Here is a 20,000-nt window from a genome sequence, read left to right as displayed (position 1 = left end):
GATCAAAATGCCAGAGAAAATCATGAAGTGGTTTAACTGTCCTTGGCTAAAACAGCTGGCAACTAATGGGACAGATATGGGTTTTAAGGAGAAATGCCAACATTAAAGAAAAGTTGTTGTTTTGAGAGCTGAAGGACAACTGTAGAAACATTGTCAGTGCCTGAGAATAAGAGAAAGAAGTAGCCTACAACATCTAAAATTTCATCTGTTGGCATTCTGTTGACTCTGACACTACAATCCATTGGAAATCACTTACTTGAAGCCTACATTCATTGATGTTCTCAACTCATCTTGCTGATGACAAGTCACCAGCAATTGGAACAAATATAAAGTAACATAGCTGCTTCTTTTAAGTTTGCCTCCTTTTCTCTTATAATCTCCATTACGAATCCATCTCATTAGGGGTCCAGCTATTTATGCATGTATGTATGTATGTATGTATGTATGTATGTATGTACAGTATGTACTGTATGTCAATGGGTCAATTGACATACAATCATACCCTATGGTATGGTATATGGTATGTATGTATGTGTGTATGTACAGTATGTATGTGTGTGTGTGTGTGTGTGTGTGTGTGTGTGTGTGTGTGTGTGTGTGTGTGTGTGTGTGTGTGTGTGTGTGTGTGTGTGTGTGTGTGTGTGTGTGTGTGCATGTGCGTGCGTGCGTGAATGCGGATGGATGTGATGTAATGTAATGTATGTATTTATTTAGTGTAGTCGCAGACTGTAGTTCAATCATGGAAGACCAAATAAGGCATTAATAGAGCACCCCATGCTGTCATAACCCTCAGCCCAAATGACGTCACTAAATGACGTCTCCATCTCCGACGTCACCTTCTCCATGACGTCCCAAATGACATCAGTTATGACATCATAAATGACATCATAAATGACATCAGTTATGACATCATAAATGCCCTTCTCCCAAATGACATCAGTTGTGACATCATAAATGACATCAGTTATGACATCATAAATGCCCTTCTCCTGGTACTATATAAAGCCCCCATCACCACAGCTTTGTGCAGTCATCACTCACCTTGTGTCAGCATCACGCATTCATCCAGCATCTCCAGAGCAAAAAGCTTCATCCCACCACCTCCCCAGATCACCACCAATGTCATGACTCCTGTTGGAAACAAATCCCCTTAGGGGGGATGTCCTATCTCATACAGCACTGACGCCCCTCTCTCATAAGCAAGAGGAGCGTCACATCATGGAGTCATACGCCATACTCAAACTGTCTATTCTGATTCAATAAAGTTTGTTAAAATTATATTACGAGTCTCTCATGATTGAATTTATTTTCATTCAAAACACAAAGCTGTGCTTAAGATGCACTTTATTGTAGAAAGTTGGTAAAAATATATCAGGATTGAATATAAAAAGCAACATCACTTTGAAACAATCAACATGAATGATGAAATACAATGGATTTTTACAATGGCTATTATAGTACTTCATGCAGCATTTAAATTGAGCAGTTTGCTGTTTAAAAAGACACTTGGGTCAATATCAACCCAACCCTAGACATGTGACTCTTCTCTGACGATCAGTTTAATACTTCCAAATACCACCCCCCCCCCTCCCCATCTCTCTCCTCTGCTACACCCATACACTGCCTTTTCCCTCGCTCTCTGGTGCCCCCTGTTGGCCGCAGCAGCCTCCTGCAGGCCGGTGGTGCTTGGCGGGCAGGTTCTTGTAGACGGCTCGGCTATAGGGGATGAAGCAGAGGCCCAGCTGGAGGTGTCGGGCCAGGCGGCAGTAGGCAGCGAGGGCCAGGACCAGCAGAGGGGTGAGCAGCAGGAAGCCTACCACCAGCAGAGCCACACAGCCCCCATCATCCAGCATGTCTGAACAGTACAGAGAGGCTGATGCACCGGGCTGCACCTGGAGAGAGCACCAGGAGGACACATTCTATCAATGTTATACATTATGGGCACATTCATAAGACATTATGGGCATCTCCAGGGCAGCTCCCAAGCTCTGGAACTCTCTCCCCCCGGACATTAGAGAATCAGACTCCCTCACTGTCTTCCAATCCCGCCTCAAAACCCATCTCTTCTCCTCTGCCTTCTCCTAGCTCCCCCTGCCTATCCCTGTGTGCCTGTGTCGCGTTTGTCCATTGTCTGTTGCACTTACGTCGTCCCCGCCCCTTTAGTGTTTCTTTGTTTGTAAAGCGTCTTTGAGTCCTAGAAAAGCGCTATATAAAACCCATGTTTTTATTATTATTATAATGCATTTATGAGGTTTAATATAAAACTCTTATGTCCATAAGTGGTGGACATAATGTATTATAATAAACATCATTATACAACAGTTAGTTCCGGCCGGGCAATTTGATTGGACAAGAGGGATCCTACCAGTGCCAATATTTCACAATAACGCACTGGCGCTTCACTGTGTGTAGATCACTTCGCCTCACAGCTGCTCTAATCAACAAAATGCTTCACAGCTGTAGAGTAGACAGTAGTAAAGTAGACAGCCTGCAGTTAATTAGGCTGATTAGGCTACATTTTCGGCAAAGCAGAAAGCTGAGGGGACTATTTTTGTTGGCGGAGGAATAAATACAGAAATCATATATTTTCTCAGCTTTTTGTTTTTTTTAATCAGCTTTGTTTAATAGAACTGTTGTATAAAAGCAATATCACACTCGAGGTCGTGCTGTTGTTGTCTAATATTGGCACTGCTGTGATTATCTTCGGCACTCGGCCTGCGGCCTCGTGCCTGTGACCGAATCACAGCAGTGCCAATATTAGCCAACAACCGCACTCCCTCTCATGTGATATTGCTTAAATAATCCGCTATTGGGGGCATCCGGGTAGTGTATCGGTAGATTCCGCGAGGGCCACAGGTTCATATGCCGTGCTACCTCCGGCTTGGTCAGGGGTCCATACAGGCACGATTGGCTGTGTCTGCGGGTGGGAAGCTGGATTATGGGTATGTGTCCTGGTCGCTGCACTAGCGCCCCCTCTGGTTGGTCGCCTGTTTGGGGCAGAAGGGAACTGGCGGGATTAGCGTGATCCTCCCACGTCCTACGTCCTGCTGGGGAGCTCCCCGATTTCAGGTGAAAAGAAGCGGCTGGCAACTGTGGATGTGTCGGAGGAAGCATGGTGCTAGTCTACGGCTCTCCCCAGATCAGCAGAGGGGGCGCAGCGACCGGGGCAGCAGGGGGAAATTGGTCAAGTACAAATAGGAAAATGGGGGCGAAATCAGAAAAAGTCCCAGTGATGATGTCATCAGTGTTGTCATAAATTGTGGACAGTGTTGTCAGAGGCATTGTGACATCATCAGTGATGTCATAAGAGGTTGTGATGTAATCGGTGATGTCATAAAAGCAGTTGTGACATCCAAAGTCCCAGCAGCAGACTTGATTTTGCACACATGTGTGTGTGTGCGCGCGCGCGTGTGTCTGTCTCTTGTGTGTGTGTGAGTGTGTGTGAGAGAGAGAGAGAGAGAGAGAGAGAGAGAGAATTTATGACATCACTGATGGACAAACAGACAAACAGACCGAGCCCTACAGTACCTCCCTTTTATATAGAGTATAAGTAGGTAGAATCGGGAGGAACCAGACAGTTCCGCCCCTGGGCTGTGCGGGTGACCTGACGGACCTGGATTTCTTAATTAGGTGATTGCCCTAATTACGATGTCATAGAGCAGGCGAGGCCGCAACACGCAGTGGTCATCAGTAATGTCATAAGAGCAAGTGAGCTACGGGCGCGGCTGCGCATGCATTATAGACATGACCCTCATAGAAAGTGTTACCGAAGCATGAATATGAATAGTCGCAGATACATACACACACACACACACACACACACACACACACACACACACACACACACACACACACACACACACACAAAACTGCTCCCAGCTATTCATTATTTCCAATACAAAACGTTGACCTACTCCTCTTCACCCTGCATCTGTTCTCTCTCATCCCTCAGCTGTAATAAGTAACATTTTCTGACCACTAGAGGGCAAGAGAGACCGCAACAAATTTGTAAACATGTTGTCCCCCATCAGTGATGTTGTAGGCCTAGTTCCACCCAGTCATCCTGATTTACAATGGAGTCCCTATTCATTGTCAATACCGCCCCTAGAGGCACAAAGTCGATGTTACATCTTGATCTCTGAGCTTTCAGAAAACTTCCACTTACAAAGTCATGAACAGACTGTAGCACATCATCTGCTGTGCTGAGAAGGTGATCTGATCTCATCTTAAGGACCTGCACACCGCCAGGACGCTGAAGCGACCCCTCCCAACCCGGACACAAACTCTTTGAAATGCTCCCTATCGGCAAGAGACCTCTCGCCACAAGAACAGCTTCTTCCCAACTGCCATCGGCCTCATCAACAAGGCCCAAAGCCGCCCCCTACTAAGGACTCTACCAACGCACTGCCCCCCCTAAATACCCCCTGAGCACAGAAAAAGCTATCAAAGTCGAAAAGCTATCACATTATTTCTGATATGTGTTGTTTACATGTATAATGCTAGCTACGGCCAGTTTTCCCTACCCCGCCCCCTTCCTTGCCACCCTCTCACCACTCACTCCACCTAGCCACCCCTCGAACCCCGACTCTCTACAACCTTCCTATCCCAAGCTACAGCCCCTTTTCCTTTGCCCCGCCCCCTCCCTTGCCCCCCATCACCCATATCCCCCTAGCCACCCCTCGAACCCCGACTCTACGACCTTCCTATCCCAACCTATGGCCCTTTTTGCCTAGCCCCTCAAAACTGATTCTAGTCCTAGCTACGGCACCAATTCCCTAGCCCAGCCCCTTCACTCAACGTCCATGACTGAGTGAGTGAGTGAGTGAGTGAGTGAGTGAGTGAGTGAGTGAGTGAATGAGTGAGTGTCCTGACTTTGCTATCTTCTGACCCCGGCCGGCCTGCTGGCCAGCGCCGTGGGAAAAAATACTCCAGCTTCCTTTGGGAATGACTCACCGTGGAGTGGCACAGGAAGCCAAATGTGATCATGACGAGAGCCGGGGTGAGGATGGTGCCAAACACGATGCTGGCTAAGCCGGCGTTGACCAGCGCTATGATCAGGTTCTGTGCAGTGACCAGCACAGAGCACGCCCAGCAGTCCAGAGAGCCCCTTAACTCCGGAGGCATGTCTACGGCTTCGGTGCTGCCCAGGGAGTACGGGGGAGGCACCACGACCCCTGACCCCGCTCCCCCCGGAGAGCCTGCCTCAGTCTGGCCCGGCTCAGATACCGTCTTCTCCAACGTCCCGTTCCGTGGCAGACTCATCTCGCTTGTGTCTTGTTCTGCAGGAAAACAAACATTTTGATCTCAACAACATGTGATGGGGAAATGCTACATAAACTGAACTTGTATCTGACAATTTTTAAATGTTATGCTTTCATAAGGGAGAGCCAAATATTTCACGTACTTTTCCCCCCCAAGTAGTTCATGTCTGGTGTAAACAGGATAAGAATACCCATGACATTAAAATAGTTGTTGCCGTAAACGATGTATGCCCATGTTCCACAAAAGAAAATCATGAAAAGCTTGAGAATGTTGATCCATTAGGTAATGGTTTCTTAAAAGAATGTGGTGAAAGGTGTGGAAAAATCAACACAGATAACTACACTTCTCTAAGTGGGAGGAAATGGGACTGCCTTGACCCCACCCCCAAACTCCAGGATAAGCACAACCCAGAACAATGAGCCAGGAGCAGCTGGCTGGCTCTAATAAAGCCAACTCATCTGAAGTGTCAGTGCAATGCTTTCACATTGAATTTGAAGAAATATCATGCTGGGTGTTGCTCCATAAATGTACCTGTTGTTTACACGATGTTGGGAGCATTGACATATAAAAGATTTATATATCTCAATGGTTAGGAGTGGAAAGGAGCTTCAGACTTTATATTTTCAGTTCTCATTTCCATTTTCCTATCTCATCTCGCTATTATTTCATAACTCATTTCACACATTTCCTTATCACATAATCAAAATGTATACAAAAATGAACAGAGCAGCTTCCACTATTTCATTCTGTTCTTGATTGTTTTAGTGATTGTAGTCTTGCCAAGTGCCCATGTGAATTCATGGGTTTGAAATACAGCCTTTCCTGTTACTGTTGGCCATCAGCATGTACAAGATTCAAAGTGTTACTGTTGTCCATCAGCATGTACAAGATTCAAAGTGTTACTGTTGCTAAAAAGTCTAGCCTAACACATAATAAATACAAATTACATTATTTTAAACAGTTGGATTAACATTTATTTAAAAAATAAATAAATAATAATAATAATAATAATAATAATAATAATAATAATAATAATAATAATAATAATAATAATAATAATAATAATAATAATAATAATAAAATAAATAAATAAACAAGACTAGGATAATTTAGAGCATGAGCAAACTTTCTCTCAGTGCTAGAAACTAGAAAAAGCTGGAGCTGCTTTATTGGTTTGGCGGCTGACTTTGTGAACGTATTAATGTTTAGGCTTCATCATTCATCATGTGTATTGGTAACAACCACCTTGCATTCTGTTACTGCAATAAGTTACTGCATTCTGTTACTGCCAGTAACAGAATGCAGTAACTTATTGCACACAGAAACAGAAAATGACACAAACAGGCAAATCAGAATAGAGAAGTCTGGTTTCTGTTTTTAAATGCTTCTTTACAGCACCATAAAAGAGTTTTTCAGGCCTAAACAACCTTTTTTATTATACTGTGTAGAACCATTACTGTGCAGAGTGTGTCCACATCAAGTTTGAGTCAAGCAGCTCCAAGATTTGCCTTTTGGTGACACCAGGGCAGCTTTAGCTTAGATGATCCAAGATATCCAAGACGATAGGGATAATGTGAAGAAATGTATTCAAAATGGCATAATCTTTCAGTAAACTTAACATTTAATGACAATGCTGGCACAAAGCCCTACAGTTTCATCAGGACGTGTTTTTTCTATGTTTCTTCACAAATACAATGAAGTGTGTGAACTCACCGCGTGGTGGTGATCTCTCTTCCCACTCTGAGGCTTCAACAGCGTCTGGAAGACCTCGAGCACGGTGAGCACTCAGAGACAAAGAGAATCTCAAGAATTTCCTCTTGATGTATGTCTTCTCTGGGTGAAAATCCAGATCTTGAGGGTCGGGACTCAAGTTTAGATTGTGTTACTAACTACTGAAATGCATTAGAAAATCTTCTCCACTTTTCCCTCATGTGCTCTGGCCAGATTTAGAGAGAAATCATCAGGTATTTGCCTGATGTTGTAAGTTCAGATTTCTACCTTAGACCACTCTCAGAATGCCGTCAGAAGAGAGCTCTGTGGACTTGAGGCAAATTTGGCTTCCCCCCTGGCTGCAGCGCTTCCTTTCCTGACATTCTCTTTCCTCACTCTAACTCCAGACTGAGATATGATTGAGTGTGTAAGTGGCTATAGTGTGTGTGTGTGTGTGTGTGTGTGTGTGTGTGTGTGTGTGTGTGTGTGTGTGTGTGTGTGTGTGTGTGTGTGTGTGTGTGTGTGTCCGCTTCAGTTCCTGCAGTCATATAGTGTGCTGGTAGTGCGAGTGCACAGAGCGCTAGCTGGGCTGTGGTAGGAGCTGATGTAGTGTTTGGGCAGGGGGGCAGTGGAGGATTGCTGTGAAAGCCCTCACCCCCAGTGGGGAGGCAGGGGGCAGGGGGAGGGAGAGGGGAGGCGAGAGAGAATGTTTATTTATATAGATTAGAGGAGTCAGGGCGTGCTGCCCAGACCCCAACACTTTTATACAACCACTGACCACTTTCTGTCTTCAGACTGATAAGGTTAGCTTCCAAAATTCAACTTAGACTGTTTCGCATGGGGATTATGGCTTTAAAACGAATGATGAACTAGTTTTTTGGGGGGGAATAAATGACTCAGATGGACTGTTTTGGTAAGACGAGTTGCATGCTGCACCCATCAGATCATGTCTTAGCGTAATAGCCGATGGGTGGGGGGTGAACAATAGTGCAACAACAGATAAGACGGCACCCAGTTGCTCCTCCACACACCCCAAGACACAACACAGAGCAGTGAAATGAGAAGGCAGGGGGCAGCGGCGAGGTCGGACACGCCGTAGCTGCTGAATACTTGTTTCAGAAGCAGGAATGACAGAAGACTGACCCTTGACCTTTTGATGAAAAACAGAACTCCGCATTCAGAAAGTGAGGAAATGAGGATGGGGGAACCGTGAGTCATTTGGCAGGGAAAAGAGGCTATCACGGGACTGATAAGAAACCAGAGGGGCTCAGTTCAAAGAGTGAAATTAGTGAAATTTTGATTTGTGATCTCATTTTTGCAGTCCGGTCTGGGTAGCTGTTTATTTCTTCTTGGGGTAGATATGTACTCCCCGGAGGGACAGAATGGCTGCGTTTGAATAGTGGGGACATAGAAAAATGAAGTGTGGTAAAATAGCCCATGGCATTACTGCTCTGGGTAAAGAAATGTGCGGTTTCGCAGGAAAACAAAAACAAGAATGATAGACCTGGAGCTAAGCTTTCTTCTTATATAAGCATGGCTGTCACTTCTTCATTGCCAATGCCATGGAGAGTATGTGTGTGTCAATGTCTGGGGGGGGGGCTGGTAGAGGACAAGAGGAAGAACGGCCTTCCTGTCCTTGGAACCAGGATATCCGCTGCTATATCCCTGGTCTAAGATGAGGTGCCCCTGCGTCCGCAATTTTGGAATTCTCATGTCCTGTAACCCCCTGTCCTGACTCTGAGATAGAAAAACCAGGCAGGAATAGCATCCTGAAGAAAATATTCTTGTTTATCCCTATCACGGATCATTCAGGATGTAGCCTGATTGCTAGCATAAGCTCAATATTGTTTCAGGTGGATAGTTGCTGCTTTCAAAATTGGCTACCTTCTGCAGTATAGACTGTAAGCTCCACGTGAGTGTTACACCTTGGTAACACCATTCAAAGCATCTGGGACACATTATCGCCCAGAAAGAAAACACACTAGAGATTTCACCCGATTGATGTAATCTGATTACTTTCAGTTTCTAGAATACAGAGGTAAGGGGGCAGTGGCAACCTGGAGCCTCGGAGGCAGCAGCCTTGTTTCGCGTAAGCTGGGAATGTTGGTAAGGAAACTGAATGAGTAATGCGCTCCCCTCCCTTAGCAACCGCTTCCATGGTGCCTTTGAGCAAACTGGTTCAGTGGAGCCTCTCAGTGGCCAAACCTGGCAGTTCCCAGGTGTGAATGTTCTGTGTGACTGGGAAGCAGGAGGTCATTGGAAAAGAGCCAGAATCTACAAATTGTCAGTTTGTTCTTGCTCGTCAGCCACTGTTGTGAAAACACAAGTTGCTACACAGAGCAGAGCTGCATGCCAAATGTATGCAAGCCCACTCTCCCCCTCCAACACACTTTCAAACACCCTCACTATTGCCAGGCAATGAACCCAAAACTGATGACTGAATGTCTCTCCCTCTCCCTGCAAGATAGACTCTAACAACACTTAAATGGCCACATTTTCGCATTGAGCGCTATTAAAATGCCATCAAAACAAATTTCACATGAATAATTCTACAAAATGCATAGAATAGCCAATTTAATGGCTATCAAAGCTAAAGCTGTTATTGAGCTATTGCGTTTAAAAGATGGTTATATGTGATGTTTTTTCTGTGACAGAAGAGAGGGTCTCAGTGCAGAGTGAAAATCCACAGAGCTGCAAAAAGGTGATGATGAATATTCACAACACAGCACAAGATTCCCAAATGAAACTGCGAGAGAGCCATATGCAATAGGAACATTTTTAGTCACATTCTTGCTTTGCAAAGGCAAAATGTAGAATAGAATAGAATAGAATGGAAGAGATTAGAATAAACCTTATTGTCCAGCTTTTTAGGAGCCTTGCTGACACTGGGGTTCACATACTGTAGGACTGAATCAATGACAACAAGCCCTCTCCGTGCCAGAGGACTTAATGGTCAGAATACAAAAAGCAGGGAAATCAAAGGCTAATACGCATTCTCAAAGAATTTATCAAAACATTTTATTTTCTTGAACAACAATACAATATGTCACAGAAAAATCACAGAGGGATTTAAGACAGGTCTGGCTCAGGTTCTCTTCTATGTGAGATATTTTTGAAACGATAAGTGCAGCATAAATAAAAATGAGTCGAGAGGAAGAAAGAGCAATATTACATCCTTCAAATAATACTTATGGGGACAAGACACAAAACAAACGAAACCTCAACGCCATTAAAAGTCACATCCCTAAAAGTCTCTGCAAAAGTGTCAAGAATTACAACTACTGCTAATGTTCATCAGAAAATCACTAATGCCTCACAATTTTATGAAGTTCATACAATGGAAAAAAGCTCCAAAAGTGTTTGTGTTTATCCGTTAGATACAGTACAAAGACATCATTCCATTTATGTAACCGGTAAACTGCATTGAAATGGTTCTAAGCACCAACCAGTTGGTTTGAGTTGTATTCGTTGACTTAATTGAATACACCATTAAACTCTTTAATGAGGGGCGGTGAGGCAAGGAGGGGTCTAGCACCATGAAAATGAAACCTCGCCCTGATTGCACTGCCCCTATCCACATGTTATGACCATAGAACACTTTCTAAAATACCTTGTAGCCCCTTCCAAGTGAAGTACCATTGATATGCAATAAATATATTTAAGAAAACAACCATATACAGTATAAATAAAGTCACAATTTACAATTTTTCCATTTTCTTTGTAATCCAAAAAGAGGGTCTAGCAACAAAAAGAGGTACTGTATAAAAGAGGGAAGAAATTCCCATTGCAACAATTAAATGTAGAGTGTACAGAATATTTTTAAGGGTGTATTGTAGCAACAACAGAAAAGATGACTGAGTTGGAAAAACACAGCTGACCATATACAAACTAGATTTTTGATTGAGACTGAAACTACATTAGTCTTCTAGTACAACTGAAAACAAATATATACATTAGGTGGTGTGCACAGACTTACAGGGGCAGGGAGGAAATCTGAAAACGGGTACTTCCTGAGGTCAGACTTCCCCAGGAAGAGACACTTTGGAACCTGTGTGTACGTATTTCTGGGGATTTCTCAGAGAAGAACTATGATGATTATACAGCATACAGTATAGGCTCAATTTTGAATCTTAAAATAAAATTAGGCCTATCATATGAAACCAAATTATTGCATTCAAGAAAATACAGTAAAGCCTTTTAATATATTTTGAAGCTGTATAAGAAAAGGAAACACATTTTTAACAAAACTGAAAGCAGAGTAAAATAGACTTGCATTTACAGTAACCATGAAATGGCTCTGCAAGCTTTACTCTGAGGAATCTATGTTTATATACTCGAAATGTACATGTTCTGGAAACAAGTAATGCATTTAAAGGGCTAATTTGGACTACCGGTATATGTTATATATGTATATGGCCCTGACCAAGTGAGGCCTCTTTGACGAGGCTTTGACTGTCCCTTTGTCCCTTAATTATGGCTGCCTCAACAAAGTGTGCCCATATGTTGGAAAAGCAACTGTCGTGATGTCTGGGCTGTCAGGTCCAGCCTCCAGGCATGCTCCTTTCAACATGTTAAACTGACAGCATGTTAAACTGGCCCCGCCTTCAGACGTGCACCTTTCAACATGTTAAACTGACAGCATGTTAAACTGGCCCCGCCTTCAGACGTGCACCTTTCAACATGTTAAACTGACAGCATGTTAAACTGCCACCGCCTTCAGACGTGCACCTTTCAACATGTTAAACTGACAGCATGTTAAACTGCCACCGCCTTCAAGCGTGCACCTTTCAACATGTTAAACTGACAGCATGTTAAACTGGCCCCGCCTTCAAGCGTGCACCTTTCAACACGTTAAACTGACAGCATGTTAAACTGGCCCCGCCTTCAGACGTGCACCTTTCAACATGTTAAACTGACAGCATGTTAAACTGGCCCCGCCTTCAAGCGTGCACCTTTCAACACGTTAAACTGACAGCATGTTAAACTGGCCCCGCCTTCAAGCGTGCACCTTTCAACATGTTAAACTGACAGCATGTTAAACTGGCCCAGGACAGTGCATGGTGCTGTGCTAACAGCCCGGCCAATCAGAGCTCTCATCAGGACTGACTTAAATTAAAGTATTGAGGCCTGCCGGCTGGTCATTTGTTTTCCTCTTGCCCCCCGTGGCTTTTGCATTAGATGATTGTGTTGTGTGCCTTTTGGGCATTTTTTGTTCTGTCTCACAAGGGGATTTGGCCACCTCAAGCAAAAAGGGCAGGGGCAATTAGTCCCCCCGCAGCCCTCCTATGCACACCAGTGTATATCGTATAAATGCATTCACAATTTACAATTCTTTATCTTCTCTGCAATCTACAAAACAAGGACATAGCAACAAAAAGAGGTATAAAACTGGGAATGTATTCCCTTTCCAATAATGAAACGTAAAATGACAATAGGCCTTTCAATTTAGTTGGATCAAAAGCCTAATTCACGAATTACACACTAGATTTACAAGTAAGAATGAAACAATATTAGTCTTATAGTAAACCCGTATTTTAGAGAAACTGAAAAAGTTCTTGAATCACTATTTTTAATACTTACAGAAAAACATTATTTGTGTGTTTGATCCTCTAATTACCTCTCCTTTTAATACAGTTCACAAGGCCAATGTGGTGTACTTCTAGGCTGGTAAAATTTTTGAAATATCTAAGTCAGAATAAATAAGATTGGAATAGCACCTCAACGAGTATACACACAGGAATTACAAATGTCAGAGTTTACCTGAATACCAAACAAAACATGAACCAGTACAATGCCATTGTGACAATCAGCTACTTCGCCCGTGAAGCGATTCCCCTGCTGGCACCAAAGAATCACAGCAAATTCATGGACATATAGAATAACTAGATTGGTATAAAAAGTTCTACTGGATTTGCATAAAAGTACCTGAATTAACACACAAAACCGGCTACTTGACGCTTTTGAATCACAGCAGTGTCCGTTGAACAAATGACCTGATTCCTAGTGCTAGGAGTGTTCACATTTTTGTTGTACGCATTTGAAATGCTTTTCATGAGTAGTACCAGTCTAGTCATTCTATTTCAAAACACAAGTCCAATCAGCAGCTGGTATGGGGAAGACAGTGAGCTATTTGAATTGGCTGAGTGTCCATACCTTATTGTGTGATGTAAACAATATTGAGTAAACGTGATTGGCTGATTCAGAAAGTGTTTGCAGTAATAGATTGCCTTGAAGACAGTGTGTGCTGCCATTAAGAAGGAGTTTTGGTTATGGCTGATAGACGACGGGTCGGGGAGGAGTCCTCACTTTGAAAAGGCTGATGGAGCCTGAGGGGGGAAAACAGAGAAAGAGACAGAGCTCAGCTGGCAGCTTGCAAAAGCTCTGCGTGTGTGTGTGTGTGTGTGTGTGTGTGTGTGTGTGTGTGCGTTGTTTGCAGTTAGCTCTGCTTTTATGAAAAATAAAGCTGGTTGCTATGCTGTGGTGAACAGGGAGTTTATATATATATATATATATATATATATATATATATATATATATATATATATATATATATATATATATATATATATATATATATATGAAGAGTTCATTTGCAAAAACAGATATCTCCGTTTGGATTTTTTTTATCATTTTATTGGCGTTGGAGAGGTCACAGTGACCTTGGCCTTTGACCTTTGACCACCAAAATCTAATCAGTTCATCTTTGAGTCTAAGTCGATGTTTGAGGCAAATTTGATGAAATTCCCTCAAGGCGTTCCTCAGATATCGCGTTAACGAACATCAGACGGACGGACGGGATCCATAATGCCTCCGGCCTGGCTATCGCCAGTGGAGGCATAAAAATAGTAGAGTAACTAAGTATAATGGCGGGCATGCATCAATATTTGGGCCTCATTGAAATTGTCATGATAGATGATAATATTCTTGACACACAGTGTAAAGTGTGGTCAGTATGGATGAGACATACTGAGGTTATGTATTAAACAGGGTTTGCTGCAGCCACTAGGCAAGACGCTATCCCAACTAAATCCTCTGTATAATCGTTTTCTGCTCAAATGTTTGGCCAGTTCCGATGTGTGGTATGTGTTCTTATGCATACATACATGATCTATTTTCACCGTCACCTGCCATCAAGACGATGCAGACGATGCAGGGTGGAACGTTAGGTTTGGAATGTTGTAAGTTGAATAGAAAAGGTGAGGTGGAACAATGTGCTAGACGTACCAGTTCTAAGAATAAACGCTGAAGTATAGAATCTTTGCTCAAAACATTACTGCAATACTTTGCACCATGCAACACTAGAGAGTGAGACTGACCAGTGTGAAGCTGTCATAGGTTCTCATCAGTTCCTCCATCCGATACTGTTCCAGCACCACCACTCCTGCCAGCGAGGGCCTCTTAGCGTGGGCACAGTCCTCACAGTGCACCACATAGGTCTTCTTGCTGCTGTTCTCACTGGTCACAAACAGCAGGTCAAACACCTCCACCTGCACAGACAAACAGCAGGTCAAACACCTCCACCTGCACAGACAAACAGCAGGTCAAACACCTCCACCTGCACAGACAAAGTGAAGACAGTATCCTGTTTGGATGCGTGGCCACACTTCATGCACCAGTGTACAGCAGTGGTTCTCAATGTGGGGTCCAGGGACCACCAGGGGTCCTCGAGAGAGTTCCAGGGAGTCCCCAGCAAATGGATGAATTCTTAAGCTTCACCATTATTTATTTTACAAGTAGTTAAAACAATTAGAGAATGCAGAAGAATTACCTTTTTTCTGATTTTCACCCCCATTCTCTCCCCAATTGTACTTGGCCAATTTCCCCTCCTGCTGCCCCGGTCGCTGCTCCACCCTCTGCCGATCTGGGGAGAGCTGTAGACTAGCACCACGCTTCCTCCGACACATGCACAGTTGCCAGCCGCTTCTTTTCACATGACAGCGGGAGTTCCTTTCCGCCCCCAACAGGCGCCCCGACCGACCAGATCGGAGGCACTAGTGCAGCGACCAGGACAAATACCCTCAATCCGGCTTCCCACCCGCAGACACAGCCAATCCTGCCTGTATGGACACCCGACCAAGCCGGGGAACGTGCGACCCTCGTGTTGGTAGGCAGGGAATCTACCGCTACACTACCCGGACGCCGAGTAGAATGACTATTTTGATCATAGTTTCACTGTTATCTCTTTACCTACATGACATTCTGGACAAAAAAAAAAAATAATCTTGTCAAATGGGGGTCCGTGGCCCTAATGTGGACTAACTTAGGGGTCCCGGATATGAAAAAGGTTGAGAATCACTGCTTCACAGCAAAGAAAGGAAGGGGGACTTACATCACACTCGTTGCAGTAGTAGGCTGGCTCGTCCTTCACACGGTTCTGGTAACAGATCTTCTTCCCTGCCGCCACCAGCTGGTCTCTCAGAATCTGGATGTGCTTGATGGACTGCAGCAGGCAGTGTCTGAGTAAAGACAGCAGAGTGGATTGTGAAAGATGGATGCTGCCAACACACATACACACGACACACACACACACACACACACACACATCTCACTTGATCATCTTGTAGGTATCCTGGTCAGTGATCTTGATGGTGCGGGCCACATTCCAGGTGACGTGGATCATGGGAACGATCGACTTGACCTTCTTGACTTCGTTCCACTCAAAGCGCTCCAGGGCCAGTTGGTACTGGTAGGCTGAGAGGACAAACATCACACAGACAGAGGGGCGGCCAAAAGTAGGCCGCACAATAAGCAACGTGGAGTATAATGGAGTGTGGCATTTTTAGTTTAACCCATTGATACCTGATGCAGCATTTGCGTGTATATCCCTCATCTGTGTGTCTATCCCTTTAAGACCGCGAACCACGGTTCGCGGTCTTAAAGGGATACACACACAAATGCTGCATCAGGTATCAGTGGGTTAAAATAAATGTAATGGTGTAATCGTCCATGAATTATTGATCATTGTATATGTGTGAATCAAAAACGTGTGGATTTCTTAATACAATTTGATATAATTACCTTTGATTGCATAATTGTTAAGTCAAGCGAGGGAATGGCTACCGTATACTCACCTAGTCATGGCTGCTGGTGAGTCAGTCTAGCAGTGTCGGACGGGTTGAGGCTATGGTTCAATGCCAATTCTGACCATTTATCGCTATTAACTATAACCTTTAGTTGTTTTTTTGTTATCTTTTGAGTTTAGTAAGAAACTGTTTTTACTAGAGTTGTGTAACCGCTTTTTTGGTGCAATAAAATATTCAAAGTTTCAAAAAGTTTTTTGGAGTGCGTTTTGAAAACCACCACGGACTGCTACCCGTTCAAGGCATCGCTATCCTCGGATGTCGTGACACATCTTGCTTCTTCTAGTATGGATTTGTTTGTAATTTGAGATAAAAACAAGACCTGAGGACAAAGTTTTATGGTGCTATTCTTCTCTTCTTCTAATGGACCGAGTTAGTGACTTACAGTTGAGTGGTCCCACATTCCAAGCAATGTTGTTGCACCAGCCCACGGCCTGGACCCAGTGTACAGTCCCCGCATTAATCCACACCAGGTCCCCCGGCCTCTGTATGAAGCGGTACACAGGGATATTGGAGCTATAGAGGTCTTCCAGGACTGGCCACCAGGACCCTGTTAGGTAGTCTACTCCATGCCTGAGGGAAAACAATTAGCAGCGACAATGTGATTTAGCGTGTGCACAGCAGCTTAATGGCATCTCCGTTGACAGTGATTTTGTGCTCATTACACTGAAAGGCTCCTCACTCACTTTTCACAGAAGCTGTTGATGGCTTCCCAGTAGTGCTCGTGCACAGCAAACCACTCACAGTCTCCAGGCCCAATATTGATGTTGACTGAGCAGAAATTGTTATTCTCTTGGTGACCTGATGGGAAATACACGCAGACAATTTACTGAATTTGGGAAGATATGTGTTCATTTGCAAATGGTTACTTACTCTACTGTAAGCCAGGGGTGTCAAACATACGGCCCCTGGGCCAGAACCGGCCCGCCAAAGCGTCCCATCGGGCCCGCAGGATAACTTTGCAAAGTTTTAAAAACTTTCATTCCAATTTTTCAATAAAATGCACGGCTATTCCTGACTTGTCCACTGGGTATTGTGGTGTCCCAATAAGAGTAGCACGCATTGGATATGCTACAGTATTATGTTGTAGAATAGATCCCACTTGCATACATGTATAACACAACACTATCAAGCATTGTGTTCATGCAGGAGGCGCTGGTGGAAAATTAAACATAAAAAAAGGAGAAAAGACACAGAGTGTAGGGTCTTCCCAGACAAATGGACGAGTTCATATTTCTTCATGGAGATAAATGGGGAGCCAGTGTGCTTGGTGTATTCAGTGCTCAAGGAATATCATATTTGGTGCCACTATCAGACTCATCATGGCGAAAACTACAACCATTTACAAGGACAACTGGGAACAGAGACAAATGAATTGTTGGCGGGTTTGAGGAAACAATCTGTTTTTAGTCATAGCCGTCAGAGGTCAGTGTTGCAGCTGTGAAAGCTAGCTACCGTATTACTTCTTTACACTCAAATAAATTGGAAAACTTTGAGGTGTTGTTATTCATAGGTTATTATGCAATGATTTTCTTTGTCTGGCCCACTTGAGAGCAAATTGGGTCGCATGTGGCCCGTGAACTAAAATGAGTGTGACACCCCTGAAAAAGCTGTTTCTAGAATCAGACTCCATTCGGTATACATACAGTATCATGGGACAGTTTCGTAAAAGGAAGACTCACTAACATTAGAGGACTTAATTCATGGCATTGGCCTTGGCACAATGGGCCTATTGCATGCCTGCTGGTGATGTCACTGACCTGGGGTGCGACTGCCTGGCACCTTCATATAGAGCTGGACAGAGTTCATGCCTAGGATGGTCTGGCCGACATGACTGAGCATGTTGTTGCTGGATGCCACACGCATGAAAGCTGGAAGCTTCAGCAGCTCTTGTAGCTGGGGCTTCCACCTTAGACAGAAACCCACATGCAATGTGATGACAAGGGCCCTCAGAGATGTTAGACATTAATGATATCAAACAATTCACACCCATCTCACCTTTTAGGATCAGAGAGATCAATGTTGGTCCCAAACTTAATGATCTTCCCTGCTGATTTCAGGTCCGGGCTACAGGAAACAAAGTACAGTCTGAAGTCAGAAATATTACCATCAAATTCATAATACCGACTTGTTGATCCAGTTGAATAATGAACTGACCTGAGTGTGCTGGTGGCCTGTGCAGGGTTGGATATGTTGCAGACAGGGGCAGAGATGGCCTTACTGCTAGTGGAGGTGAGACTGCCTTTACTGTTGGCTAGCCTAGGAGCAGCTTTTGTGGCGGCTGGGGTAGGATTGGCTGATGGGTCCGGGGACTTGGCTTGCTCTCCCTCCTCTTCATTCTCACTCTCCTTCTCCTCCTATAAAACACATCTACGTGAGCTCAGCTGAGAGGTTGGCCAAAGCTAAGAAGCAAAACAAATCTGGCCTTTGAGAACCATAACATGTTGGACATGTGGGTCTGACTGTATTTCACTTGCACCTTGATTGAAGTTAATTGCTAAAATGGATGTCTGGCATCAATTTTCACCATAGCTTAAGATTCTGTCTATACTTTCCAAAAACGTAGACATCCATCCACAGACAAGGACATTTCTCACAGAGTATAATCCTGATTGTGTTGTTGTTGAGGTTTGAGAATTGAAGGAGTGGCTTTAATATAGAGTCTTTGTACCTTTACTTTTTACACTGAACTCACTTTTTAATGTGTAAAAAGAGAAATACTGCATCGCGGTTGTATGCCTCTGCCAACAAGTGAGCAGTTCATGTCTGTCCAGATTCATACAAGCACAAATACCTTGAAGCCCACAGTGCAGTGGTGAGGCCATTCAGCCTTATGGCACTTTAGGCAACGTTTGGGAGTACCTCAACAACACGGCTAATCATTTTCAACATGGAAAATGGTCCTACCCCTACCCCAAAACCATGGGCGGAGTTAATGCCCCCCCCCCTCTGGCCCCCCCAGTGGTAAAAAAAAAAAGAAAAAGGTAAAAAAAAGAAAAGAAAAAGAAATTGCCATTGTAAATCTCCATCTCACTGTCTGGCTGAATATGATCATACAATTGATATCCACTTTGACAAGAATCACAGGTATCTCTTTGCTAAAGCTGTGACAGGTGGTCTCTGTTAGGGCCTTGCTGCAGCCGCCCCCTCCCTCTGGAATGCCCTCCCCAGTCACATCTGACAGGCCAAAACTCATTGTCTTTCATACTCATTGTGTCATCTTTCCAAAAAAGCCCTTTTCACTGTTGCTTTTGACCTATACTATTTCGGGTAACACTTTATAATAACGTTCAGTCGTAAGTAATTTATAAGCCTTTAGTTAATAATGAACTAATCACTTACAAAACATGAATATACATTTGTAGATGATTAATAAATGTGATGTTAACATATCACAAATGCGTTGTAAGTCATCTATAAACTTTTAGTAAATTAAGTGTTCCTCACCTGTTATAAATTATGTGTAAATTATTTACAATTAATTTACAAGGCTTTCTGCATCCCCTAATCTAAAGTGTAAACCATTCATCACACATAAATGTGTTACATACAAGGGGGTAGCTCTGTCAAAATTTAAGCCAATGCGGAAGTGCACTTAAACCTGCCTTCTTTCAAATGGCCTGTAGGGGGCGACCCATTGGTCTGTGGACTTCTGTTTTTTTACGCCTTACGTATGGCATTTTGGCCATTACCATCTTGGATCTCGACACAAGTCCAGGGGTTTCCCACAGAGCATGGTCTGCTATTGGTCCGTGATCGGCGAGCTGTGTGATCAATGAACAAGTGACCTGTCAATCACGCCCCAAACATAGTTTGAAACTAGCGATTGAGACCATAAATGCATTAGGAAAGTGTTTACTGAGGCCATACTTGAAGCTTCAAAACGGAAGTCCACAAACCAATGTGTCGCCCCCTGCAGGCAAAGAGAACACTTCCGCATTGGCTTCA

The 20,000-nt window shown here is 43.8% G+C and overlaps 2 protein-coding genes across 2 annotated transcripts in view; both read right to left on the bottom strand.

The window, feature by feature from the left end:
• Nucleotides 1-1,367: 1,367 nt before the first annotated feature.
• On the bottom strand, nt 1,368-7,404 carry tmem88a (transmembrane protein 88 a). The gene is made up of 3 exons (XM_083635727.1): nt 6,976-7,404; nt 4,954-5,279; nt 1,368-1,892 (listed from the first exon to the last, which is right to left on the bottom strand). Exons 2-3 carry the CDS (start codon nt 5,260-5,262, stop codon nt 1,608-1,610), a joined length of 594 nt encoding a protein of 197 aa, XP_083491853.1. The 5' UTR covers nt 5,263-5,279; nt 6,976-7,404; the 3' UTR covers nt 1,368-1,607.
• Nucleotides 7,405-9,975: 2,571 nt separating this feature from the next.
• The window catches only part of kdm6bb (lysine (K)-specific demethylase 6B, b), a 38,066-nt gene continuing 28,041 nt past the window's right edge, over nt 9,976-20,000 (bottom strand). The window contains exons 13-21 of the mRNA XM_083637115.1: nt 18,210-18,409; nt 18,051-18,119; nt 17,813-17,961; nt 16,739-16,853; nt 16,438-16,625; nt 15,522-15,663; nt 15,302-15,428; nt 14,289-14,459; nt 9,976-13,298 (exon numbers count right to left, since the gene is read on the bottom strand). Coding sequence (XP_083493241.1) covers nt 13,275-13,298; nt 14,289-14,459; nt 15,302-15,428; nt 15,522-15,663; nt 16,438-16,625; nt 16,739-16,853; nt 17,813-17,961; nt 18,051-18,119; nt 18,210-18,409 — 1,185 coding nt within the window. The 3' untranslated portion in view covers nt 9,976-13,274. The remainder of the gene's footprint in view (nt 13,299-14,288; nt 14,460-15,301; nt 15,429-15,521; nt 15,664-16,437; nt 16,626-16,738; nt 16,854-17,812; nt 17,962-18,050; nt 18,120-18,209; nt 18,410-20,000) is intronic.

The sequence above is a fragment of the Poromitra crassiceps genome, assembly GCF_964638095.1.
Source record: "Poromitra crassiceps genome assembly, chromosome: 1".
Lineage (NCBI taxonomy): Eukaryota > Metazoa > Chordata > Actinopteri > Beryciformes > Melamphaidae > Poromitra > Poromitra crassiceps.
Note: the sequence above shows the minus strand (reverse complement) of the source record. Positions and strands in the feature narration are given on the sequence as shown.

Excerpts from the sequence above, each read along its gene's own strand:
- tmem88a (XM_083635727.1), bottom strand. The coding sequence starts at position 5,262 with ATGAGTCTGCCACGGAACGGGACGTTGGAGAAGACGGTATCTGAGCCG. Across the intron at positions 1,893-4,953 it reads GCTTCCTGTGCCACTCCACG|GTGCAGCCCGGTGCATCAGC; the intron begins GTGAGTCATTCC and ends TGCTCTCTCCAG.